Source organism: Gossypium raimondii, chromosome 7 (assembly GCF_025698545.1).
Source record: "Gossypium raimondii isolate GPD5lz chromosome 7, ASM2569854v1, whole genome shotgun sequence".
NCBI classification, from domain to species: Eukaryota; Viridiplantae; Streptophyta; class Magnoliopsida; order Malvales; family Malvaceae; genus Gossypium; species Gossypium raimondii.
This window is the reverse complement of record NC_068571.1, coordinates 52,908,656-52,931,106: the sequence shown is the minus strand read 5'-3', so window position 1 is coordinate 52,931,106 and position 22,451 is coordinate 52,908,656. Positions and strand designations below refer to the sequence as shown.

Below are 22,451 nucleotides of genomic sequence, written 5' to 3'. Positions count from 1 at the left end.
TAGCTTAGTCCAAATGACAACGATCCTCGTTTACTAGGTCAAAATTTTGACCCACACATGCTGCTTTTTAGTGTCATGAACTTTTATCAGTTGAGAGACAAACCTTAAAAAGATATATTTTTCAAAACAATATTTTCTCATCAACAACACAATATACTCTATCCGTTTTAAGATATAATATCAAATTTAACTCTCAATGTTTATATTTTTTTGTCAATTTAATCCTTATTTTTTTGTCATGAATTGCTTATATTTTAAGATATAATATCAAATTTAACTCTTAATATTTACAATTTTTTGTCAACTTAACCCTTTTTTTCTAACAGATCTCAACTTTTAAAAATATAAAATTTGACTATCAACATTTCAAAAGATTACCACACCATCAATATTTTCTCATTACCAACTAAAATACTAACTAAAACATCCCACAAAGCAATTTTCATGTCCTTCATGTTATTTTTTAAAAAAATTATGAAATTTTTATTTCTAAATATTTCTTTTATAATTTTAAATTATTTGTTCACATGGATAAATCAAATAGTATCATGTCTATACCAAATACACGTGAACTACCATGCAAATTGCCACGCCAACATCTTTAAAAATGCTTTAGCATTTCTCTTAAAAATAATTTAACTTATTTTAAAAGATTGAGAGCCAAATTTAGTTAATTAATAATAATTAATCTGACAAAAGATACAAATGTTGAATGTTGAGGACTAAATTTAACATTATGCCAAAATTTAACTCTAAACCAGTAGTATGCTACTGTATAATTCAACAGAAATAAATTCCATCTGGCAAACTAAGTTAGTTTCCTATCCCAATACGATATAAATGCATTAATAGCTATTCCAAGTCCACAAGTTTTAGGTATAAATCTTTCATACCCTAGGTCTATTCAATGTTCTTAGAACCGAACTGGTAGTTAAACTAATCAAACCACTAGTTTACTTGCCAACTAGTTCAGACAGTTTAATTAAATAAATCATAAACAAACAAAAAAAAAATCCCCGATTCAATTGATTCGTACTGGTCCGTGACTCAACTGATTTAAGAATCTTTCTCGAGACTGGTACCTCAGTCGATTCCCGGTTCAACAGGTCTAGTTCAGTTTAGATAACCATGGTCTATGGCTTTGTTTGGTCACAATTATACGTGCTAGAACCATACATACACACATATATATATGTGTATATATTAACAAGACGACCATACACATGCACATGCAGCCATAATGTGCAAGAAAGAGCGTGAAAAAAATTTCATTTCAATGAAGAAATAATATTACATATAAACAATAAGAACATAAATCGTTGAGGCAAACAGCATTCAATACAAGACCGTGACTCACCAATTAAAGCAATAATCAGAAGCATTTCTCTTGGATATTAACTGTAAGCTACAAACTCCATCAAGAATTATAAAATTCCTCTTTGTTTAAGCTAAAAAATAAGAATAGATTAATGGAAGCTATGGTGGGGTAGTTGGCATGGTATGAGACGAAAAACGGATAAATATTTTCCGATATGAGAGAAATTAAATTAGTGCACTGGTCAGTTTCAAGAATGATGTCTACCACAAACCACCTTGATATTGCATCAAAGTTGAAAAGTGGAAGTTGAATGGTTGGTTCGAAATAGTGCAGAGAATTATGGTATCATACCTTGGGTCGATTGTCAGCAGCATTTATGGTCTTTACATCTGTTTTCTCGGATTTTGATTTAGCATCCCCATTTTCAGGATGAGATGGACCTCTAGGGAGATCATTGTTACTGGCGGTGATCACTGAAGCAGTCATCGGAGATGTCTTGACTGTCGGTGGACTTGCATTTTTTGCAACTCCATTGGTAGTGGATCCTTGTTGATTCCTGGTCTCAGTTCTGACTGTTTCGGTTCCATTGCTGGGGTGAACTCTTTGACTACCTATCTCCGTTCGTGCTAATGACGAACATTGAGTTTCTGTGAGAAAAATAGAGCAGCATTTTCAAATCCCAATAGTAAATGTTAACTCTATTCTAAATAGGCCTTGTTTGATTATTTTTAATAGTACAGGGACTGAATTGATTCATTTAATAGTAGAGGGACTAAATTGATGAGATCCTTATAATAGAGGGACCTCTCAGGTACATTCACCCAATAAAATAGATATGGTTTCATCATTTGAGTCTTTCTTCCTTTTTTAAGTGCACAATATAATTAATTATGAATTAAATTTTCAGAAAAGGAGAAGGGAAACTTACCCTTTATTTCTCCGAAAGTGATAAGCCTATTGAGACAATCTCGGAATTTCGTCAAAACAATTCTTTCCTGCTCTGCATAGATCTCGGTCATGCCCTGTTCATAAGGCAATTGTGAAGATGTGCTGCAACCATGGCCCATGATCCTATTAGGAGAAGCAGAGGCCATGAACATTGTATCTTGTTCGTCACACATTAATGCCAAAGTTCCTGGAGACATAGGTCTTCCCTTTGGCATATCAGCACCATCCGAGCTGGATTCTTCAGGGCCAGCTTTATCAGCCTGGTTAGCACTTGAACAATCATCAGCCGTGGTTTTCTCAGCATCAGAATCCTTCTGGTTTTGCAGCCTGTCTTGAGTGGATGAAGCAATGGAAGTTTCTGCATGATCTTCTGCCCGTTTATCGGTCAAAATTCTCTGATCTGAATGCATACAGAATTTGAAGACCAATTAGGTGGAGTTGTGGCAAATCCATTAGCCTACTCAGATTGACTAAAAAGTTAATTGCTAAAAATGAAAATCCAACAACGGATGCACAACAGATTCTTTTATTGGCATCAAGTGCCCAACAATTATTCACTAGGACAAGAACGATCTAAAGTAGAAGAATATTTATGGTAACAACATTAATACCGATATTTAAAACAGTATTTGTGGACAAAGATCTACCTTTAAATGCTGAAATTATGCATTCATGTGGAAGAAAAGTCGTACCATTTCTTTATAATCGGGAAGAAAAAAAAAAGTAGAACCATTAATCTTTCTTTAACAAGTACAAGCAGAAGATTCAATATAAATTAGTTTCGATGAACAGCTTGATATGAACACAACAACAAAGCAAGTATAAGTTTATCATCATACATGATGATACTTGCACTGTTTGCTACCACATGCAAACACGTAAATCAATCACTAAAACACGACAGAATTAGACACTACAACTTTGACCAGTTATCTGAATGGCTTCCGTTTACCTGAAAGTGTCTTGGCAACTTCTCCAGATAGGACTACCAAAACAGAGCAAAGCTCCTTCAAGTCCTGCTTCTGAATGATGTCTGCTAACAGAGACCTTCACCAAAATGCATAACTTAGTTTCCTGAACAATCAGATTTACAAATATCTTTTGATCAAAACTCTCTATTTTACCTATATGTGAATTTCGAAGGGCCTACTGCAGCAGTTGTACCAGCACGAGAAGCTGGTACAGAAGACAGGGAGGAGGCGGGTGCAGAAGCTCTGATATGATGAGGCTGATTAACAAGTTAAAAAAAAAAAAAAGAAGTAGCAAATGTAAGTTCTGAGAGCATAACTAAAAGTAATAGTGTGAAGCTTTTATTGTAACAAGAGAAGAATTAGCCGACACAGTTTCTCCAAAGACAATTATCAATAAATATGCATAGATAAGAAGCTTTACCTGTGGAAAGTTTCCAAGCCGGTGAACAGATGGATCCTTGGCAGTTGACCCAAAGAACAGGTCCTGAACTTTTCTCTTCTTAGACACTGGAGTGGATGCATAACCAGAGGACCCAATAGCTCCAGTTATGGCAGCATTTGCTGCCTGTTGAATATATGCCATATTGTTGGCATGGTCACCGTGAAATAGAGCCTGTCTCTCTTCACTTCCTTCAAAATTTTTGCAGTCCATGCATTTGCAGTTTTCGGAGCAAAGAATGTTAGCTTGGAAACACTCACAGTACTTTTTAAGGCACCCAGATTTCTTACAATGGCATCCTTTGTTGTGCTTTGCCAACATTAAAACTTCCCCAGCCTCTTCCTAAAAATAATTCAAAACTAATTACTTTGAGAATGCCAATTGCAGCAAGCTTTATCAAAAGACATTCATGCTATTAGAATTTTATACATCAAATACTAAGCCTAGGCCCTTTCCCCCTAACATAATTTTTCAAGAGGGAATCTTCAATACTTAAAAAGTGGTGGAAGTTTCCACTACTTTATCCAAGGGTGAATAATACACTTCCAACTAAATCTATTGCTGACATTTTATGATTTAAAATTAGAAAAAATAAAAAGGAAAACAATTTGAATTAATGTTAAGCTTAAATTTAGTTGAAACGCATCACTCAACCTTGGATAAAGTTTCCACTACCTTTTAAGTAGTGAAGAGAATCTTTTTCCTTTGCAAGAGTCTAACAGATAGGGTTCAGAAAAAAACAAAGAAAAAAGACATCAACTATGTGTTAAAATCAAGGCTTAGTCATACATTTCAATAGAAGAATATAGTTTTAAAAGGTTCTGTATATTCCAACAGGCCCATCAATGAGTAAAGGAAACAAAACATGTGACCCTAGCTAGACATTTTAATGGAGCTGTATGAATATTGATATCTCCATGATAAAAATGAGCTAAAATTTTCTGTGCAAAATCTGTAAGGTAAAATGTGAAATTAAATGAAAAAAAAAAGTTCAGCCAGCATACCCTGCTATCCCGTGCACCATGTGGGCTGCTAGCAATTTTTGGTCTGAATGCATTTGGATTACGCTCCAAAGTCGCTTCAATAGCATCTCGTCTAGCAGCTTCATTATCAACATTGTTATAACAATTAACACAGTTGCACCCATCACAATATGTGCCAGATGCAAAGCACTCACAGTACCTGATCAAGGCATTGCATAATTAAGTTTCTATATCTTATACCATCAAACAGATTGATTATCGTTCACATACAGAGATGATTTTAAAAAAATCACACACAAGAATGAATGTCTAAAAAACTAGCAGTACGGTGTTTATCTAAAATCCCTAGGCAAGATGCCTAGATGCTGCATATAAAAGACATAATCCTAAGGTATAAAATCTTCTCTCATGCACACTTCTAAGCTACAAAATTGATTTAGATGCGTACGGTAAAGAGGGAAAAAACACGTAGAAAGAAAGGTTAGCTCAAGTTTTGTAAAAGAAGTTGCAGTTGTTGAAGGATGCAAAGGGTCTAGGCAAAATTGGATGTAGAATGAAGTGCATTTTTTAAAACTGAAGGCTTCATGTTTCAGCCATTACTAATTAGTACAGAATGAAATATTTCTACACCTTGCACTAATTGCATTTTGAGGCTGTTGTTGTCCAATCCAACCAACCTAAAAGGCTAAATGTGGATAAAGGTTCGGAAAATGCTAACAAACTTTTAGCTAGAAAGTACCACTATCAGCTTGGAAAATGGAGAGACTGGATTCAGTTTGGGCCTAATGATACAAAAATTAATGTTCTGAGACATATTTCTAAGAACTATTCATTAATTGATATTGTTAAAAAAATATAGAAAAGTGTATTTACAGGATTGTTGCTGATTACTTCTACTATTCTTTCCAATAAAACATATATAAATATAGCACTACAATAGGAAATGCTACCCTATATATAGGAAAAAGTTTCCCACTCTTATCAAACTCAACTTTGCAAGTACATTGCTCTTAACAATCTCCAAATTCATTTGACATTTACTTCCTTTAAAACCCCAGTGTTGACAAGTTCGTAAGAAACATGTTACTAGCCACCAAGCTAAATAGTAACAACAACTGTTAAAAGGACAACCAGACCCTATCTATAGGGAAAGAGCCCAGCATAGATGAGTTTGTAAGAAACATGTTACAAGCCAACAAGTAAAAAAAGTAATAACAGCTATTAATAACACATTGAGAATTGAGCAGCACTGAATCATGGAAGAACTCATTCAAGACAAAAGAGCACATAAGTTGATGTACTTACAGTTTCAGACACCGAGAATGTTTACAATTACATTGCTTCTGCTTCTTTGGAGTGCCATCTTTTAGTTCATTTGGTCTTGGTTTAGCTTTGGGGGATTCCGGTTTTCTGAAGCAAGCAAGAAATAAAGAAAAAGAGTTAAGGCTAGAGAACAGGTAACTAGCTTCCATATTTAAAAAATTTTCAAAAAATGACATATTTTAAAGTAATTCTGCTATTCGTTGAACCATTAACTTCTGCTATTCAAAGAATATTTTCCATAAATGCAACAACAAAAAGAAAAATTGAAAGAGAATAAGACAAGTTCCATTGCATTTAACATATGAAGGGGGGAAATGACCAATATGGTTATGTCCAAGGAAGACAATGGAAACATCTTACCACTAAACTAGATTCTAGACAGAAACAATGGGAAACAATGAGTAAATAGCCTAAGAAGCTGTTGATACTTGTTTTTTGTTGTTAACATGTCATGCACGCAAAACTTGATTAGAGAGAAAGTCCAGGCAGCAATGCTCCCTAACAATGACACTTTTTGGTGGCAGCGCTCCTCAACAGTAGCAATCCAATCCTCCAGAGCTCCAGTGTTTTAACTCCAACGCTTCACTGCTCCAGCACTTCAGTGCTCCAACAATCTAGAGCTCTAGTGCTCCAAGAGTTTTGCTCCTCTAGTGCTACAAAGCTTTGGTGATCTAGCATTCTACTCTTCCAACATAGCAACTTTTCATTCCCTAGTAGCGTAGCAACATATAAAAGTTCTGCAGCGTGGATCTAACCCCCGAATAAGTGGCAGGATTTTTGGGTTTACTTCGGCATCAGGATTTTCTAAGAGTGCCACTGAAGCTCGAATACGGAGATTGTTAAGAAGCCTCCTGCCTCCTTTTTAACCTTTTCTTGGAACACAAGTGCTTTTCATTTCAGTTTGAACTAATGTTGCACAAGAGCATTCTTTTGTTATCAAACTTTACTCCCTACAGCCTAGAAGTCTCTCGTGATACTCTTTGAAACTTCCCTTTCCCATCAACACACGCTTTGTATACATGGCATCCTAATAACTTCCCACTCTTGGAATTCAGAATGCATCTTTCTCTCTAAATTTTTCTAACCACCACACTTTTTCATCTTCCCAAGGCACTTATTTCCTTAGTTATCACCATTTGCCATTGCACTTGTTCTTCAAATTCCACTTCGTTCTTCCATTCAGCAATCTCTCACAACATTCTATCTTACTAGTTAGCATAATTTTCGCACCCTATCAAAAGAAACCCTCTAGAGAAGCTATATAAGGTGAAAGGTAAAGCTTAGAGAAACCCAAATTCTCAACAAATCAATTTACCTTCATTAAAAAGCAATGTTTAGTACAAAAGAATTGAAGAAAAAATAATAATTTGAATGGTTAACTTCCAAGTGATCACTTCCCAAGAGAAACCCAACTCTCTGCTAAAGCAAAAATTAGTAACTTTCCTAAAAATGCATTTCTTACGGAGAAAAAAAAACACAGAATTTATCAGAATTTGATGTAAACATAATTGAAATTATAGAGTTAATTTTGAAGCATATAAAAATAAATTTTCAATCAGGACAGGGAATGTTCACTATGTACACCACTCTCAAAAAGGAAAAGAAAAACTGAGTTAAATTTTATTAAAACAAAAATTAATCCAAAGAGCAAACACCATAATAATTATAATAAACTAAAAGAAAATCACAAACTTTTTTAATTAGAAAAGCTTACACAACTCTGGTCGAAGCAGTAGTAAGAGGAGGATGTTGCGCGGCGACAACAGGGACAGCCGCCGCCACCACCGTCGGCGGCTTTATCTGTTGCTGTTGCACAGTAACTGCAGCCGAAGGCGAAGCCACACCTATCCTTTGTGTAGATTGCGGGTGCTCCGGCAAATTAACACTTCCAGAAGAAACCCCGCCAAAACCGGCCGTGAAATCGAGCTGCCTCGCTAGCTTCTTAGAAGGAAAATCCGCCGTATCAGACTGCACCATTTTTGGCGGGATTTCACCTCCTCCTTCTTCTTTCCCCATCCAATTTCAAAAAATTCACCACACAGCCACAACTCAAAAATTCCACCAAATAAATAAATGATCTCACAAATTACCTTAAAATCAACTCAAATTCACACACTTTTAGGTTCAAATCCCAATCTACAATCTTAGAACCCTCAAATTACTAAAATAACCCTCGACTTCACCACAAGTTCGAGATTTCCACCAATAAGTACCAAAAAATGTAGAAGATTTAGTATCCGATCGATGCATAGAGAGATGCAGAAACTAAACAACACACTACAAGTAGAATTATTAAAGTTAGGGTTTTTAAAGCACTGATTTTTCAAAAAAAAAAAAACCAAAGTATGAAAGGATTTTTTTTTTGCTGTTTCTTCTTCTCTTTTTCCTTTGGGTTTCTCTCCTCCCTCTCTCTTGCTAAGTTTTGAAATTTCAATTTTTCTTTTTTCCTTTTTTTTGTGTCTATTGGACGGTTAGATTCGGTTGAGCTTGAAATCTGAAGGTTGATGTTGAAAGATTTGATCGGACGGGTAAAATTCATAGGTGTTTAGTATGGAGTGTTGCTGAACGTTGGATCTGTTTATATTAAACTCTCTGAAGTTTTCACAAAAGCGGTGTCGTGTGGATTAAAACAGCACATATAGATATTGGAATACATAAAACAATATAGTTTTTGAATTATTGAAAAGAGTCAAATTAATCAAATAATATTATTATTAATGTAGGGGATCGACCCGATTAAGCAACGGACAAGTAAAAATAGTGAAAGAAATTGAGAAATTGAACACACACATTTATTGTGGAAAAACTCTTCCAAACAAGATAAAAAACACAAGTAAAGATAATTTTACTATAATGGCAAAAGAACGAATAGTACAAAAGATGGGGATAATTTTACTATAATTTTTTAATGTTGTAAAAAATCTATTTATAGGCTAAATTGTAAGTCAAATAAATTATACTAATAAATGTTAAATATATCATACTAATAAATATTAAATCATCTAGAAAGAAAAAATATTTTTTGTATCTTCTACTTCCATTTTACTATTTATAAAATTAATTCTTTTGAAATTCATGGTTACATTTGTCAATAATATTATCCTTTTATTTAATTAGAGAGAACATAGATTTGAGTATGCATAAATGCGTATTTCTTTCGTTTTAAGGATCTAAAATTATAAGTAAGAATTACAATTGTTTGAATTGAACTAGATCGACTAGTCAAACTAATTGGACTTGAAACCAACTGAGATATTAATCCAAAAAAAAGGCGTTAGGTTGGTTAACATGTGAATTGATACAAATCAATTAAATTGACAATTAGATTAATATTTATTTTTTTAATATATTACAATTTTTTTTAATAATTTATTGAATTGAACTGTACGAACAGATCAAACCTACAAATCAACAGTGTGATCAGTTGATTTACAAAGTCTAAAAACATAGTAATATAAAAAAACAAATTATTGGAGAGACGAATTTAAGATAAAAAGCAAAAAAAAAAATATTTCAGATTTTTTTAATTCATTATTCAAACTAAAAATTGATTTTAAATTATCAAAATTGGAATAAATTCAAATCAATTATTTTAGATTCGAGGGAGATTGCAAAGTGAGATTGTGACTAAGGGTAAAAACAGCGGTGGTGGTGAGATTAAATACTGTAACGATACTGTAATGTGAGACAAAAAGTAAGCAAAACGCACCGTACCGCACCTAATCGTCCATCCAAACTCACCCTAAGGAACGGAAATAGCTCCATTTATTTTATTTTTTGACACGTGGGCAATATGCTTTAGGGGATTATCTGAACAACACGTGGCGTTATATCACTGGGTAAAAAATATATACGTGAATGGATTGGGATTTGATTGGATTCGAGCTTATGCTAATATATATTCATGTTGACCAATTGACCAGACGTAGTTAATTATTTCAGTGACTAAAGAGTTAAGAGTAAGCCCTTTTCAATTTTAGGGTCAATTGCTCTAGACACCTCCAAATTATGATTCAATTTTTGTATTAATCCTAAACTTCAAAACGTTTCAGTTGAATCCTCAAACTAATGCATCGTTCCAATCAGGTCCTTCCATTTGTGCAACTATTTGTATTTCCTTTTTTCTTTTTTTAATATGGATAGATTCAACTATAACAAAATAAAATAAAATAAAAATAGAAAACTAGAAAATCATAGAAAAGGAAAAAAAATAGTAAACACAAAATAACAATAGAAGCTTAAACATTCATATTTTATACATTATAACAACAAAGTTAAATATTTAAATTAATTTATTTCCGATTCAAATGGTTTTAGTACGATTCAATTGATTCAATCATTTTTATTGATTCGACATTTCTTCAATTTGATGATACTAATTGGACCACCGATATATGATTCAACCAACTAAATAGACCACTATATACATTTAATGTTAAAGCTAACGACTAAATTAATAAAAAGAAGTTAAGTTATTTTAATGATACTTTAATTTAAAGATTCAATTAAAATATTTTGAAAGACAAATTTAAAATTTAAACCATCCTATACAATTAACTTTTCATTTTAATATATCATAATTAACTAAATTTAATCTATTTGTTACGGAGTCTTATTACATAAAAAAGTTATTATATAATTTTCTTTAAATTTGTCTTAAAGCATCCGATCAAGATCTCATTGCTAACCCTATAGTGGCATATGACAATCTCTCAATATGACACGTAATCAAAGATAAATTAAAAAATATATTTTTAAATATACGATTTAATTTTAAACAAATATAAAATTTAGACAAGTACCAACTAAGTGTTTTTGGACAAGTTTAGATGACAAATTATATGTTAACCCTTAAAAATTAAAGCTATTAATAAATTGGAGCAATATGTTAACCTCAAACTACTTAATTAGCCCTATAAAATCCCATTTCAATTGTCACTCTTTTAAGTTATACTCTTCACAAATTTAAAATTTAGTTATTGTAATTTTATTTTTAAGAATTTGATCCCTCCACTTTTCAATTTTAAAATTCAAATCTAATTGTTAACTCTGTAAATTCATTGTTAAATTGATTAGTGTGACATTTTAAAATAAATAAAAAATACACTTGTTTGGTAGCAATGTATTTAAAATATTATAATAAACCTGAATTTAACAAAATGATTTTGACAGTGTTAATAAATAGACCAAAATTTTGAAATTTTAAAAATAAATGGGACTAAATTCCAATTATACAAAGAGTATAGAGATTTATGGTATATTTTAACCTAATACATTCTTCTGGAGCTTTGCATATACTAATTACAAAATCAACTTTTAACATACATAAAACCACCAAGTTCAGACAGGGTTCATAATTTTAATCTCCCTAATTTCAGGTTTAACTTTTTTAACTATACCTTAAAACAAAATGAAATATTTAATAATTCAAAGCATTCACTATACCTCAAATACAGACCAAGACTCAAGAGAATTGTATAGAGAAACCACTGCTGGTGGTCTTGACATTAAAAGGTCCGAAATCGTCGAAATCGGAGTCAGATCCCATGCCGTCATAATCGTTCCACCCACCGGGTGAATCTTCATCATGGTCATTCTTTGTGAGAGGTACATGCAGCTCGGAAACAGGAAGTGGAAGAGGTTCTTCATTGAAATACTTGTCATTCAGCAGTTCCATTGCAGTAGCTCGATTAGCTGGGTTATAACAAACAAGTCTTTTGACAATAGAGATTTCATCCGGAGACCTGTTGGGTAAGCAAGCTTCTAAACTGACTGGGTTTTCGATCTTGGCAAAAGAAATGGTTCTGTAATCGGGAAGTTTAGAACAGCTTGGCCAGACTTCTTCGGTTAAGTTCCCTAAAACATTGATGATTCTGCCAAGCTGATCGATGTCAGAAACCCCAGGAAAAAGCGGCTCAAGGGTTAGGAGCTCTGAGAAAATGCAACCCAATGACCACAAATCCACCTCTAGTCCATAGTTTATCGAGCCATAGAGTAGTTCCGGGGCTCTGAACCAGCGAGTACCAACACAAGATGTGAGAGCACCAGTTCTGTCATCCCCACCCTCTTCGGCCTCGTATGAGTAAGAACTCTTGAGAGGATCGTCGTCAATGTCACTTATCGTACCCGTTGCAAGACAAGATGAGTATCCGTCATTAGTATTTGTTTCCTTGTCAGCTTCATCCATGGCATGTCGTTTTGCTTTAAGCTCAACTAACTGTCTAAGATATTCTTCTCTATTCGTAACTTCCTCTGCTTGGTTATTACATCCTTGATTTGGCAAACTGTGAGCATCAGGGACTGTGACTAGTGGTGGAGGTACGTATTCCTGATATCCTATGTTTTGCTCAACCGGCACTTGTTGGTTATTGTCACCATCGAATCCAGATTCCATGAGTATCCTTGCCTGAAAACCAAGCCAAACACATGGACGATAACAAGTAAAACAAATCACACAGGTTCTTTGCAGATTATAATTCACATAGTACTTTGCATTCACGAGAAACACACCATCACATGGGTAAAAGTATCATGAAAGCCCCTATACTAGAAGTCAGATTGCATTTTGGCCCCTATACTAAAAAATGAGCAAATTAATCCTTGTACGTTAGATCAAAAAGCAAAGTGATCCTTCTATTAAAAATTTCATCCATTTTTACTGTTAAAAACTGGTCCCTGTGTGTTACCATGAGGTACACGTGGCATGCCACATTTCACTATCTGGTTATTTTGTCAGCCACACCAGTTTTTAATAGTAAAAAGAGATGAAATTTTTAAAAGAAAGGAGTAATTTGCTCTTTGATCTATGGTACTTTTACCCCATCACATGCAAGCAAGCATATTATCAAGCCATATTGACAACCAGTAGCCGCTAGTAAAAGTTAATGGAGACAAATTTTCCACTCATCTAATTCCTTGATTCTATCATTCTTTCGACTGTACCTAGTACAAAACAGATGAGTATTAATGCAGTACAAAATGCAGACTGGCACTAAATCCTTGAAACTTTAATTACCAAAAACATGTTATATTACTCAAAATAAAATAAACATCAGTACCAAGCCTTTACAGCCTGTGCCTACCCTAACTGTTCATTGACATCAAAATGAACTGTCATTTTCTGATAATGCATGGACCATTATGCTGAACTTTCATGAAATTATCAGGGAGCCAATGGGACCTCCTAATGAAAATTGTAGCAATTCAAACAAAAAAGCAATAGTCTATTAGAATTTAGCATCAACACCCTTTAACTAATGCAAATGCCATCGTCCCATCTAAGATTAAAAACACTGCATTTGGATGAAAAAGAACACATAATGAAGTGATTAGAAGAACCCCATCAACCTAAAGCATCTGAATTTTCAAAGTAACTGCACTAAGTTTATGAACCAGATCACATGACTTGAAGCACCTGCTATTGTAATCCTAGTAAAATTAGTATTTCATACACTGTTAATTGAGCAGGTTTACAAATTTTTGCTACATGTCCATTGATCTAAGTTAACTCGATTTATGTTACTTGGCGATATGGTTAGGTTTTTCTAAATTTTTACAGTCATATTCGTATATCCATCTGTATACTTCAACAAAAATGAAGAGTCATTAGAATTTAACATCAACACCCTTTTAACTAATGCAAATGCCATAGCCTCAGCTGCGATTAAAAACGCAGCATTTGGATGAAAAAAAAAAACATAATGCAGTGATTAGAAGAACCCCATCAACCTAAAGCATCCGAATTTCCGAAGTAACTTCACTAGCTTATGAATTAGATCAAATGACTTGAAGCATCAGCTGTCATATAATCCTAGTAAAATAAGTAATTCATACACTGTAAATTGAGCAGGTTTACAAATTTTTGCTACAATTTCATTGATTAAAGTTAACTTGATTTATGGTTAGATTTTTTCTAAATTTTTACAGTCATATCCCTATATCCATGTGTATACTTCAACAATTAAAAACTCTGAGTTTAAACACCTGCAACCTGTGCCATGACATTATTAAAGCAAGTTCTAAAGGCAAAATTTCCAATCTAAATAAACTTAATTCCAGATCACCACATTTCGGGGAAAAAAGGTTCCAAAAAATCGTCTAAGAAAATGCAACAAAAAAGTATTACCTGACCAAAATCGGCTAACTTAAGAACACCGTCATCGGAAACTAACAGATTACCGGGCTTTAAATCCCGATGAACGATCATATTCCGATGACACGCATCGACACCGCACAAAATCTGAAGCATCCACCTTTTAACTTCACCGACTCGGACCCCGCCTTCCTTTTTTTTCGCGTCGCGGATGACCGCCGACAAATCGGTCCTCAAGAACTCCAAGACGAGCACGGCGTCCTCGTCTTCCCGCCAAAAATACTCGTGCAGGACGACGACGTTTGGGCAGTTCCGAAGCATTTGCAAGGCCTCGATTTCGCGGAACGCCGATTGGTAGTCGTGGACTTCCTTGAGGGCGACGATGAGGTCGTCGGAGAGACGACGCGCCCTGTAGACGTCGGAGTAAGCGCCTGAACCCACGCGCTCCAGGATCTGGTACTTGGCGATGATCTCGGGTCGGGTATGGATGCTCCAGCTCTTTGGTAATGGTTGCTCCATTTTTTTTTTTTTGCTTACTGAATTATGCTTTGAGGTTCTTTTGAGGTTTCTGACTTTCGAAGAGCAAGATTTTGAATGAAAACAAAGTGAATAAGAAGAGAGACAAAGACGGCGTCGTTTAAAAAGTTGATAATGTAATGTATAATTGGTAAGGAGCCTATTACTATGGGCCAAAAATTGAAGCCCAACAGATATAAAATTAGGATAAAACAATATGAATGTTAAATTATAATTTTGGTTATGGCCTTAGGAGAAAAGTATATCATCAAATCAAGTGAAAAAATATTGAGTTTGTTGACGGTTGGTTGATTTTTTGGAGAGAAGTTTTTGAAATATTATCCTTCAAATCGAAGGTATTGTCTCCATGTTGAGGTTTTATCCCTGATCTGTGCGAAGAGTCGTGTATGGTTCACAGAGAGAGTATCTTGATTAGTGGAGATATGATCTACAAGACTCAAGAGAGGTGTTAGTATAAGGTTGTATGAATAATAATTGAACTATCTAAATGTGGAGCGGTTCAAACCAACAACTTGAGGTTTATATGGCTTTTACTTGCAATTATGGTACCATTTGAGCTATGTAGAGTTCGAGGACAAAATCCTAACAATGGAACAATACCTTCGATTGTTGAGGTATGGTTGATTTTTTGGTAAGCAAAACTTCTTAAACTTCTCCCTAATGAGTCGAGCCACCCTCAACAAAATTAGTTGAGTCGACGAGCCATATATTGTCATCTTAACTCAATTTGAAATTTTTAATCAATTTGAGTAAAATGAAATCAATGTGTACATTTATTTAAGTTAAATTAAAAATATGATTTAACATTTTTATAATTTTTATAAAATTTTGAAAGAAAAATTGAATATAGTAATTTTTATAATTTTATTCGAGTTTCTCTCGCCCTTAATTTTGGTACCTCTACCGTACTAAATTCCAAATGTATCGAAAGGACTTGTAGCATATTTTAACCAATTGACAATGATGATAGTAATTTGGATTAAGGCACAACATCAAACTAAGGTACATAAACCAAATCCCTAAATTGAATATCGTGTAGGGACTAAAATCATAATTTAACCTACTATCCAACCAAAAAGAAAGAAAAGCTATAAAATGCCATACTATAACAACAAATTTTCAATGTTATCAAAGACAACAAATATAACCCAATATTCCTATCAAATTTGGGATTTACATTATTGTAACAATAAACTAACAATCACCAATCAAATTTTATAAATTTTAAATTCCAAAAGAGATTATGCCTTAAAAGAAACTTGTTTTTATATGTTTTATGAAGATAATAGGGAAATGAACCTAAGTAGAACATCAACAGCATTTTGAGCAGCCAAAGTGGCAAATGAAGCAGCTTCATTAGACAAGGCAGAACCCCCACCAGCTAAATCAGACAGGGACCTAAATGCAATAAAAGGCATGTTTTGTTGGTGACAAACAAGGGCTACCGCAGCTGTCTCCATGTCGATTGCTGTTGCATTGAACTTGGAGTTCAAGAACTCACGGTATGCTTTATTGTCGACAAAGATGTTGGAGCTGATCCCTCTTTGTACTCTCACTACCCTTGGTGGTCTTGGTAAGCAAGTTCCATTCACACAACCACCAAGCCTCAAACCCTGTTTTTAGGGGGGGAAAAGAAATTTATGAATTTTGGGGGGGCTTAAATGTAAAAATTGATCCCCAAATTGTCTATACAGTTGGTATATATGGGTTTAAAATTTGATTTAAATGGTTTGAATAAGTTTGGTGCTAGATCTGAGTTAGCTTTTAATGTCCAAGCTGACATAAGGACTTAGATTGATATATGTATTGTAGTTAGAGACCAATTTTAAATCTAAGTCATAATCTAGGGATGTGTGATACAATTAACCCAAAAGGAGGGGAGAAGCTCACAACAAAATTGGTCCCAAACTATACTGTTTTTCCTGTTAACTATCTTAAGTTTTGGGGGTCAAAAGTGGCACCTAAACTAAAAACTATTAATTTTATCTCATTTTTATCCAAAACATAATACCAACCTCATGTTTTTATTGGGCATCATACATTTTTGGGTAAAATTAGATAAAATTAATAACTTAAGTACCAATTTTGATAAAAAATTTAGCTACCAAAATGGGAAAAGTCATATGATTTAGGGACCAATTTTGTTGTTAATCCTCTCTCTCTCTAAAAATTTTGAATTATAAATTGGTTTCAAACTTCAAAACATATTAAAATTTTAAAAATTATTTAGTCCCTTCAAAAATGATGAAATCATAAATTAATAAATGATAAAATTATGTTATAACCTCTTAAAAATTTATAATTCAATTTCAACCCCCACTAAAAAAAAAATCTAGATTCACCCTTAATCGGAACAATACTTTAGTTTCAAGATTCAATTGGAACATTTTGAAACTCAGGAACAATTCAAAATTCAACCCATGGTTTGAGGACATTTGGTGAAATTAACCCTTTTTCTAAAACATTAAATTTACCTGAACTCTTTCTGCAATGGCAAAGTAATGCTTGTTAACTGGAACCCAAAATGCATGTTGCCTTTGCTCTGGAACCCCATTTCTTGGGAATATTTCTTCAGGTTGATACCAAACATTGTTGAGCAAATTGTCTGAAGAATTGTTGCAATTTGTGCCATTGTAGTAATCAGAAAACCTAAGGTAACCAATTTCTCTGGTGTAGTCTCCATTTGATTCTAAAGCTAGCTCATCCTCAGGTCCATCCCCATACCTCTTTTAAAACATTAATGGATTTGTAAAAAAAAAAAAAAAAAGGTGAATTATTGTAAGGAATCATAAGGTAAAATGAAAAGTTGAAAAAAAGGCAAAAATGCAAGAGTGTATGAGCAAGGTAGAGAGAGAAAAGAGAGAGGTTAAAATATATCATAAGTCTTTGTACTCTTTATAAAATTAGAATCTAGTCCCTTTAATTTTATTTTCAGAAATTTAGTCATACTTTCCATATTTAAAAATTCAGGTCTAATTGATAACACTATTAAATTTGTTGGTGTGACATTTTAAAATTTTAAGTAATGTAACTAAAAAATGACGAATGAACCTAAATTTAACAAAATAATTTTAACTATGTTAACGGTTGGACTTGAATTTTAAATATCTGCAAAGTAAAAAATTAAATTTCTAAAAATATAAATATATGGATTAAATTTCAAATTTGACAAAAGTATAAAACGTGTGGCCTATTTAGGGTTTAGGGATAGTAAAGTAATTCAATTTATAGGGTTTCAAATTCAATCCAACCTATATTTTTTATACAACTACCATATTATCCTTGAAGAAGGTGAACACCAACCATTAGATATCAACTTAGGTTCATAATATTTTAAACTTTAATAAATAATAACATATTATATCATTTTAAAAATTAATATTATATGTATTTAAATATTTTATAATATGTATTTTATTTAATTTTATAAAAATTAATATACTAGGAAAATTATATAGAATTTTGAGAAGATTTTTTTGGGGGAGAAAACTCAAATGTTAAAATTTTAAATAAAAATAAAATTGAGATGTGAGTATTCATGGGTTGGGTTTAAGCTCGATTTTCGTCTCGCCCAAATGATCCATTTCACTTTTTAAAAATTAAAAAAAAATCTGAATCAATTTGAAGTTGAAATTACTAAATGCAAGCATGAATTTAAATGGGGTGGACGAACTGCCCCCACCATGAATACCTCTAGATGAGAGGCATAAAAATTGATTCAGAATTGAGGCAAGTAAAAAACCATCTTGCCCTTAACGCCATACTAGCTCTGCCCTTGAGTTTGTCTAATATTTAGGGTTTAACCCCAATTCTATTTGAGCAATATTGCATCTCATTCACAAAGTAAAAAAGAAAAAAAAATTATAGGTGGAATGGTAATGTACCTTATACCCCTAAAAAGAGAATATAAATTTGAACTTTAAAGACAACATTGTTGAGTGGAGCAATCACGAACCCCAAATATGAATTGTAAAACAGCCGTAAAAGAAAAAAAAAAGAAAAGAAAAAGGCTAAACTATATTAATAGTCACCCAATTATCTTTTTTTTCTGTTTTGGTCACTCAACTATTCAATTTTGTCTTTTTTGGCCACCCAACTATCTAGAATTTTTGGATGTTTCTATTTTTACAATTGCCAACTGGTGACAAAAAAGATAAAATTAAATAGTTAGATGATCATTTTGTAACTTTTCATAGTTAGATGACTGAAAAAAAAAAGAAAAAAAAACTATAATTTGGTGACCTCTACTATTATTTACCCAAAGAAAAAATGGTGTACCTGCCAATTCCAAAGACCTGTATGAGCCCAAAACTGAGGGATTGTCACATCTCCAATTTGAAGCTGTGGATTTGCATTTCCTGCTATTCCATAGTGCAAAATTCCTTTCACCTTGAATAAAGTAATTAGCAATTGTGTAGCTATCCCTGCATTTAGCTATAAAAAATTTCCATTGGGAGGGGAAATGGGGAAGAATCAATAACATTAAGGGACCAAAATGACAATTTAAAAAAACTGAAATATTGTTGCAGATACAATAAAAAAAATTCTCATTACCATGCTCAACCCTGTCATAACAATAATAACCCTTTCATTTTCCAACCGACCTATTCGAAACCTTCTCCCTGCATAAACAAAAAGATTGGGTTATTCTACACTAAAACTTTAAGGTTAAATTCTGATTTTGGCCCTTCTACTATGTTCAAAATTGAGATTTAATTTGTATGCTTTAATTTGACCCCTCTACTTTTATAACATCATTAACGGATCCAAATAGTTAATCACAATGTTTTTGTAACCAGACTGGAAGTCGGACATGCCAGGCCATCTGTTCTTGGTTCGATTGATTGGTCCAGTTTGATTAAATAAATTATTAAAAATTCATCACAAATAAAAAAATTAAAAAAAACTCGGTTTAAATATTGATTCAACCATTGAGTTTAAACCGATCTTTTAACCTAACTCAACCTCTTTCTCCGAACTAATGCATTGGCCAGTATGATCCTAACAATCTTGGTTACTAACACTAGCTATATGCCTAAATGTTGATGTGTATTTTTTTTTAAAAAATACACTTTCTAACAAAAAATAGTTCATATTAATACTATGAGTTGGAATGATGTATTTTAAAAAAAAACCTACATGAACATTTTAATTAGAATAGTTTCCGTTGTTAACTATTTAGACTAACTAATAACATTACAAAACCAGACAAAACAAATTAAGTTGAATTAATATATAAAAACAAAAAAATAAACCCCCGAATTTGAACATTACTAGAGGGACCAAAACTAGAATTTTCCCAAAATTTCAACCAACAAAATTCCATTTTCAAAAAAAATAAAAAACAAAACAAAACAAAAAATTCATGAGGAAGTTGATAAAAAATCACCTGCAAAATCCAAGTAAGGCATCTTATGATCTTCCAGAAAGCTGCCAGTTTGCAACAAAGGATTCATCTCAAAGGAATTTGGCACTATTATACCTAAATATGGCCCTTCCATGTTTATGCTATCAATATTTCTCAAGGTAGAAGAAGATAATAATCCATAAACTCCATTGATACCAAACCCTAAAACAACAAGAACATGAACAAACAACACCATTTTCAAGCTCAACCCCATCATATATGATCTCTCCTTTTTTATCCCTCAATGATATGCAAAATGTATATAAATATATCAAAGTTGACCTAAATATATCAATGATGAAATCACGAAATTGACATACAACTGACTTTCCTATATACTATGTTCAAATCCCACAGCTTATATATATACTATGAACAAAAAGAAAAAGAAAAAGAATCCCACAGTTTGTGTGTGTATATATATATATATATTTCAACAAATACCACAGCTTATACTGAGTAGTACATAGAAAAAGTCAAGAATGTGGAAAGTTCAATTTGTGAAAATTAAAAGGAAACGTGGAAGAAAAGGAATATAGGGGTTTAGTTTGGTTGGATGGTACCATTATTGTTTGTGAAAATTTATGGATGGCCCCTGGATCATGTAATTTTGATGGAATTAGTCTGATCATTTCTATTTTTTTCAATATTTTTTTAATTGAATTGGTGGTCATACTAGTCAGACACGATTCTCTATTCAACCGGTTGGTCCGTACTAGTTCACAGATTAATCAATTCAACTTATTTATCCGTACTTATGTGTCAGCTCTGATCTGATTCTAACAACCTTGATTTTCTTTACTTTTTGAAATATATATATTCAATCTTGAGGACAATTTTTTTCTCCCAATTTTATCAAGTAACTAAACTTGGATTATATTTTTCAAACATGTACGTGATATGGCAGTTTTTTGTAAAATTTGACAAATATTGTATATTTACGTGCAAAATATTTGTCCAACTATAAAAAATATATATATATCATGTCATCACATGCTAAAAAATAATTTACGATAAATTATTTGATAGAATTAATGAAACAAAGTTGATCTTTGGATTGAAAATAATACTCATATAAAAAACAAACGGACTAAAAAATCTAAATTATCATTGAAGGACTAAATCCGTCAAAATGCATAGTAAAAGGACTTGGTATAGAATTCGACCTTTATTTTAAAAAGTCATATATATATATATATATATATATGGTAGTTTTGACTATTATTTCTGCAATTAAAATCCATACATAATTTGAAGGAACTAAGTAATTGCGTGAGCAGTCGAACTTGTGTCCTGGCAGGATGAAGAACTTGAATATTCCCTTGTATAGAACGTGAAAGAAAAAAACTCTAATTGTATTTGTAAATGATTTGTGCATATCTGCCTTTATTTTATTTACCTTTTTTTAGCATTTATCTTTTGGTTAAATTTTACTATTAGTTCACGTACTATAACTAAAATATAGGTTTAATTCTGTATTTTAATATTATCATTTTTAGTTCATGTACTTTTCGATTTTTAAAGTTTTAGTCTTTGATTAAACGGTAGTTGTTATATTCATTAAGTTTTATTATTCCTAAAATCTTATGTAACAAACATATTATTATATATGCAGAGACAAAGCCATGGGTTGGCAGGGCCCTAATCCCCCTAAAATGGAAAATTTAATTTTTAGCACTTTTATGATTTATAAAATTTTAAATTAGCATATGGTGAAATTGCACTCCCCAAAATGAAAAAAATTGATGTAGTCCTTTAAAATTTGTAAAGATGTAGGTTATTAAAATGGTGAAATTACATATCTGCTATCGTAAAACTATACCACTTAATTTTGCCCTCCAAAAAAAAAAAAAACTTGTGTTTCACCCTTGCACAAATGTAATATTATGTTAACTTTTATCTACATACTACTTGTAAAAACCGTTAATGGGTTTAACGGTTGTTATTTATGTCAAGGTTAAAATCTAAAATTCAAAAGTATAAGGACTAAGAATAATTAAATTAGAGCACATGGACTAAATCTATAACTTTACGCATAGTATATGTCTAGTAGCGAATTTAATCAAATGAATTTAACTACTATTATTTACGTAACTAAAATTTTAAAATTCAAAAGTACAAAGAGTAAAATTGATTAACTAAAAAATTAAGAACTAGATTACCCAAATCAAAATATAGAGCAGAATTTAACCTAATCTTTAATATGTATTTCATTCATTTTCTTAAAATCTTTAATCCTTTGATTGGATAACAAGATTGACCAATCATACATAATAAATTAAGAATAGATCATCTTAAATGTATATTTTAATATAAATTATAGATATATATATATATATATATATATGTTGTTAATAAAAAAGAAGATCAAATATTTTCATATAAAATGCTCGTATTATTTGACCAACCTTTCTTCCTTGATTTGAAATGTCT

General features: G+C 32.4%; 3 protein-coding genes across 3 annotated transcripts; all 3 read right to left on the bottom strand.

Moving 5' to 3' along the window:
• Nucleotides 1–1,243: 1,243 nt before the first annotated feature.
• LOC105786665 (protein tesmin/TSO1-like CXC 5) lies at nt 1,244–8,405 on the bottom strand. The gene is made up of 8 exons (XM_012613191.2): nt 7,697–8,405; nt 5,965–6,069; nt 4,681–4,858; nt 3,659–4,018; nt 3,391–3,494; nt 3,219–3,313; nt 2,247–2,666; nt 1,244–1,965 (listed from the first exon to the last, which is right to left on the bottom strand). Exons 1-8 carry the CDS (start codon nt 7,996–7,998, stop codon nt 1,664–1,666), a joined length of 1,866 nt encoding a protein of 621 aa, XP_012468645.1. The 5' UTR covers nt 7,999–8,405; the 3' UTR covers nt 1,244–1,663.
• A 2,872-nt stretch (nt 8,406–11,277) lies between these two features.
• Nucleotides 11,278–14,656, bottom strand: LOC105786731 (cyclin-dependent kinase F-1). Its single transcript, XM_012613241.2, has 2 exons — nt 14,108–14,656; nt 11,278–12,388 (listed from the first exon to the last, which is right to left on the bottom strand). The coding sequence occupies exons 1-2, from the start codon at nt 14,591–14,593 to the stop codon at nt 11,447–11,449; spliced, it is 1,428 nt and encodes a 475-aa protein (XP_012468695.1). The 5' UTR covers nt 14,594–14,656; the 3' UTR covers nt 11,278–11,446.
• A 1,044-nt stretch (nt 14,657–15,700) lies between these two features.
• Nucleotides 15,701–20,489, bottom strand: LOC105786798 (bark storage protein A). The gene is made up of 5 exons (XM_012613295.2): nt 20,001–20,489; nt 19,166–19,233; nt 18,890–19,045; nt 17,086–17,337; nt 15,701–16,224 (listed from the first exon to the last, which is right to left on the bottom strand). Exons 1-5 carry the CDS (start codon nt 20,233–20,235, stop codon nt 15,886–15,888), a joined length of 1,050 nt encoding a protein of 349 aa, XP_012468749.1. The 5' UTR covers nt 20,236–20,489; the 3' UTR covers nt 15,701–15,885.
• Nucleotides 20,490–22,451: the final 1,962 nt, after the last annotated feature.

What these genes read in the sequence shown, in the direction of transcription:
- LOC105786731 (XM_012613241.2), bottom strand. Translation starts at nt 14,593, where the DNA reads ATGGAGCAACCATTACCAAAGAGCTGGAGCATCCATACCCGACCCGAG. An exon ending in AGTTAGCCGATTTTGGTCAG is followed by an intron (nt 12,389 to 14,107) that starts GTAATACTTTTT and finishes CTTGGTTTTCAG; the next exon opens with GCAAGGATACTCATGGAATC.
- LOC105786665 (XM_012613191.2), bottom strand. Translation starts at nt 7,998, where the DNA reads ATGGGGAAAGAAGAAGGAGGAGGTGAAATCCCGCCAAAAATGGTGCAG. An exon ending in ACTGCTTCGACCAGAGTTGT is followed by an intron (nt 6,070 to 7,696) that starts GTAAGCTTTTCT and finishes TGCTTGCTTCAG; the next exon opens with AAAACCGGAATCCCCCAAAG. An exon ending in GGCTTGGAAACTTTCCACAG is followed by an intron (nt 3,495 to 3,658) that starts GTAAAGCTTCTT and finishes CTTGTTAATCAG; the next exon opens with CCTCATCATATCAGAGCTTC.
- LOC105786798 (XM_012613295.2), bottom strand. Translation starts at nt 20,235, where the DNA reads ATGATGGGGTTGAGCTTGAAAATGGTGTTGTTTGTTCATGTTCTTGTT. An exon ending in GCCTTACTTGGATTTTGCAG is followed by an intron (nt 19,234 to 20,000) that starts GTGATTTTTTAT and finishes TTGTTTATGCAG; the next exon opens with GGAGAAGGTTTCGAATAGGT. An exon ending in TTATGACAGGGTTGAGCATG is followed by an intron (nt 19,046 to 19,165) that starts GTAATGAGAATT and finishes AATTTTTTATAG; the next exon opens with CTAAATGCAGGGATAGCTAC.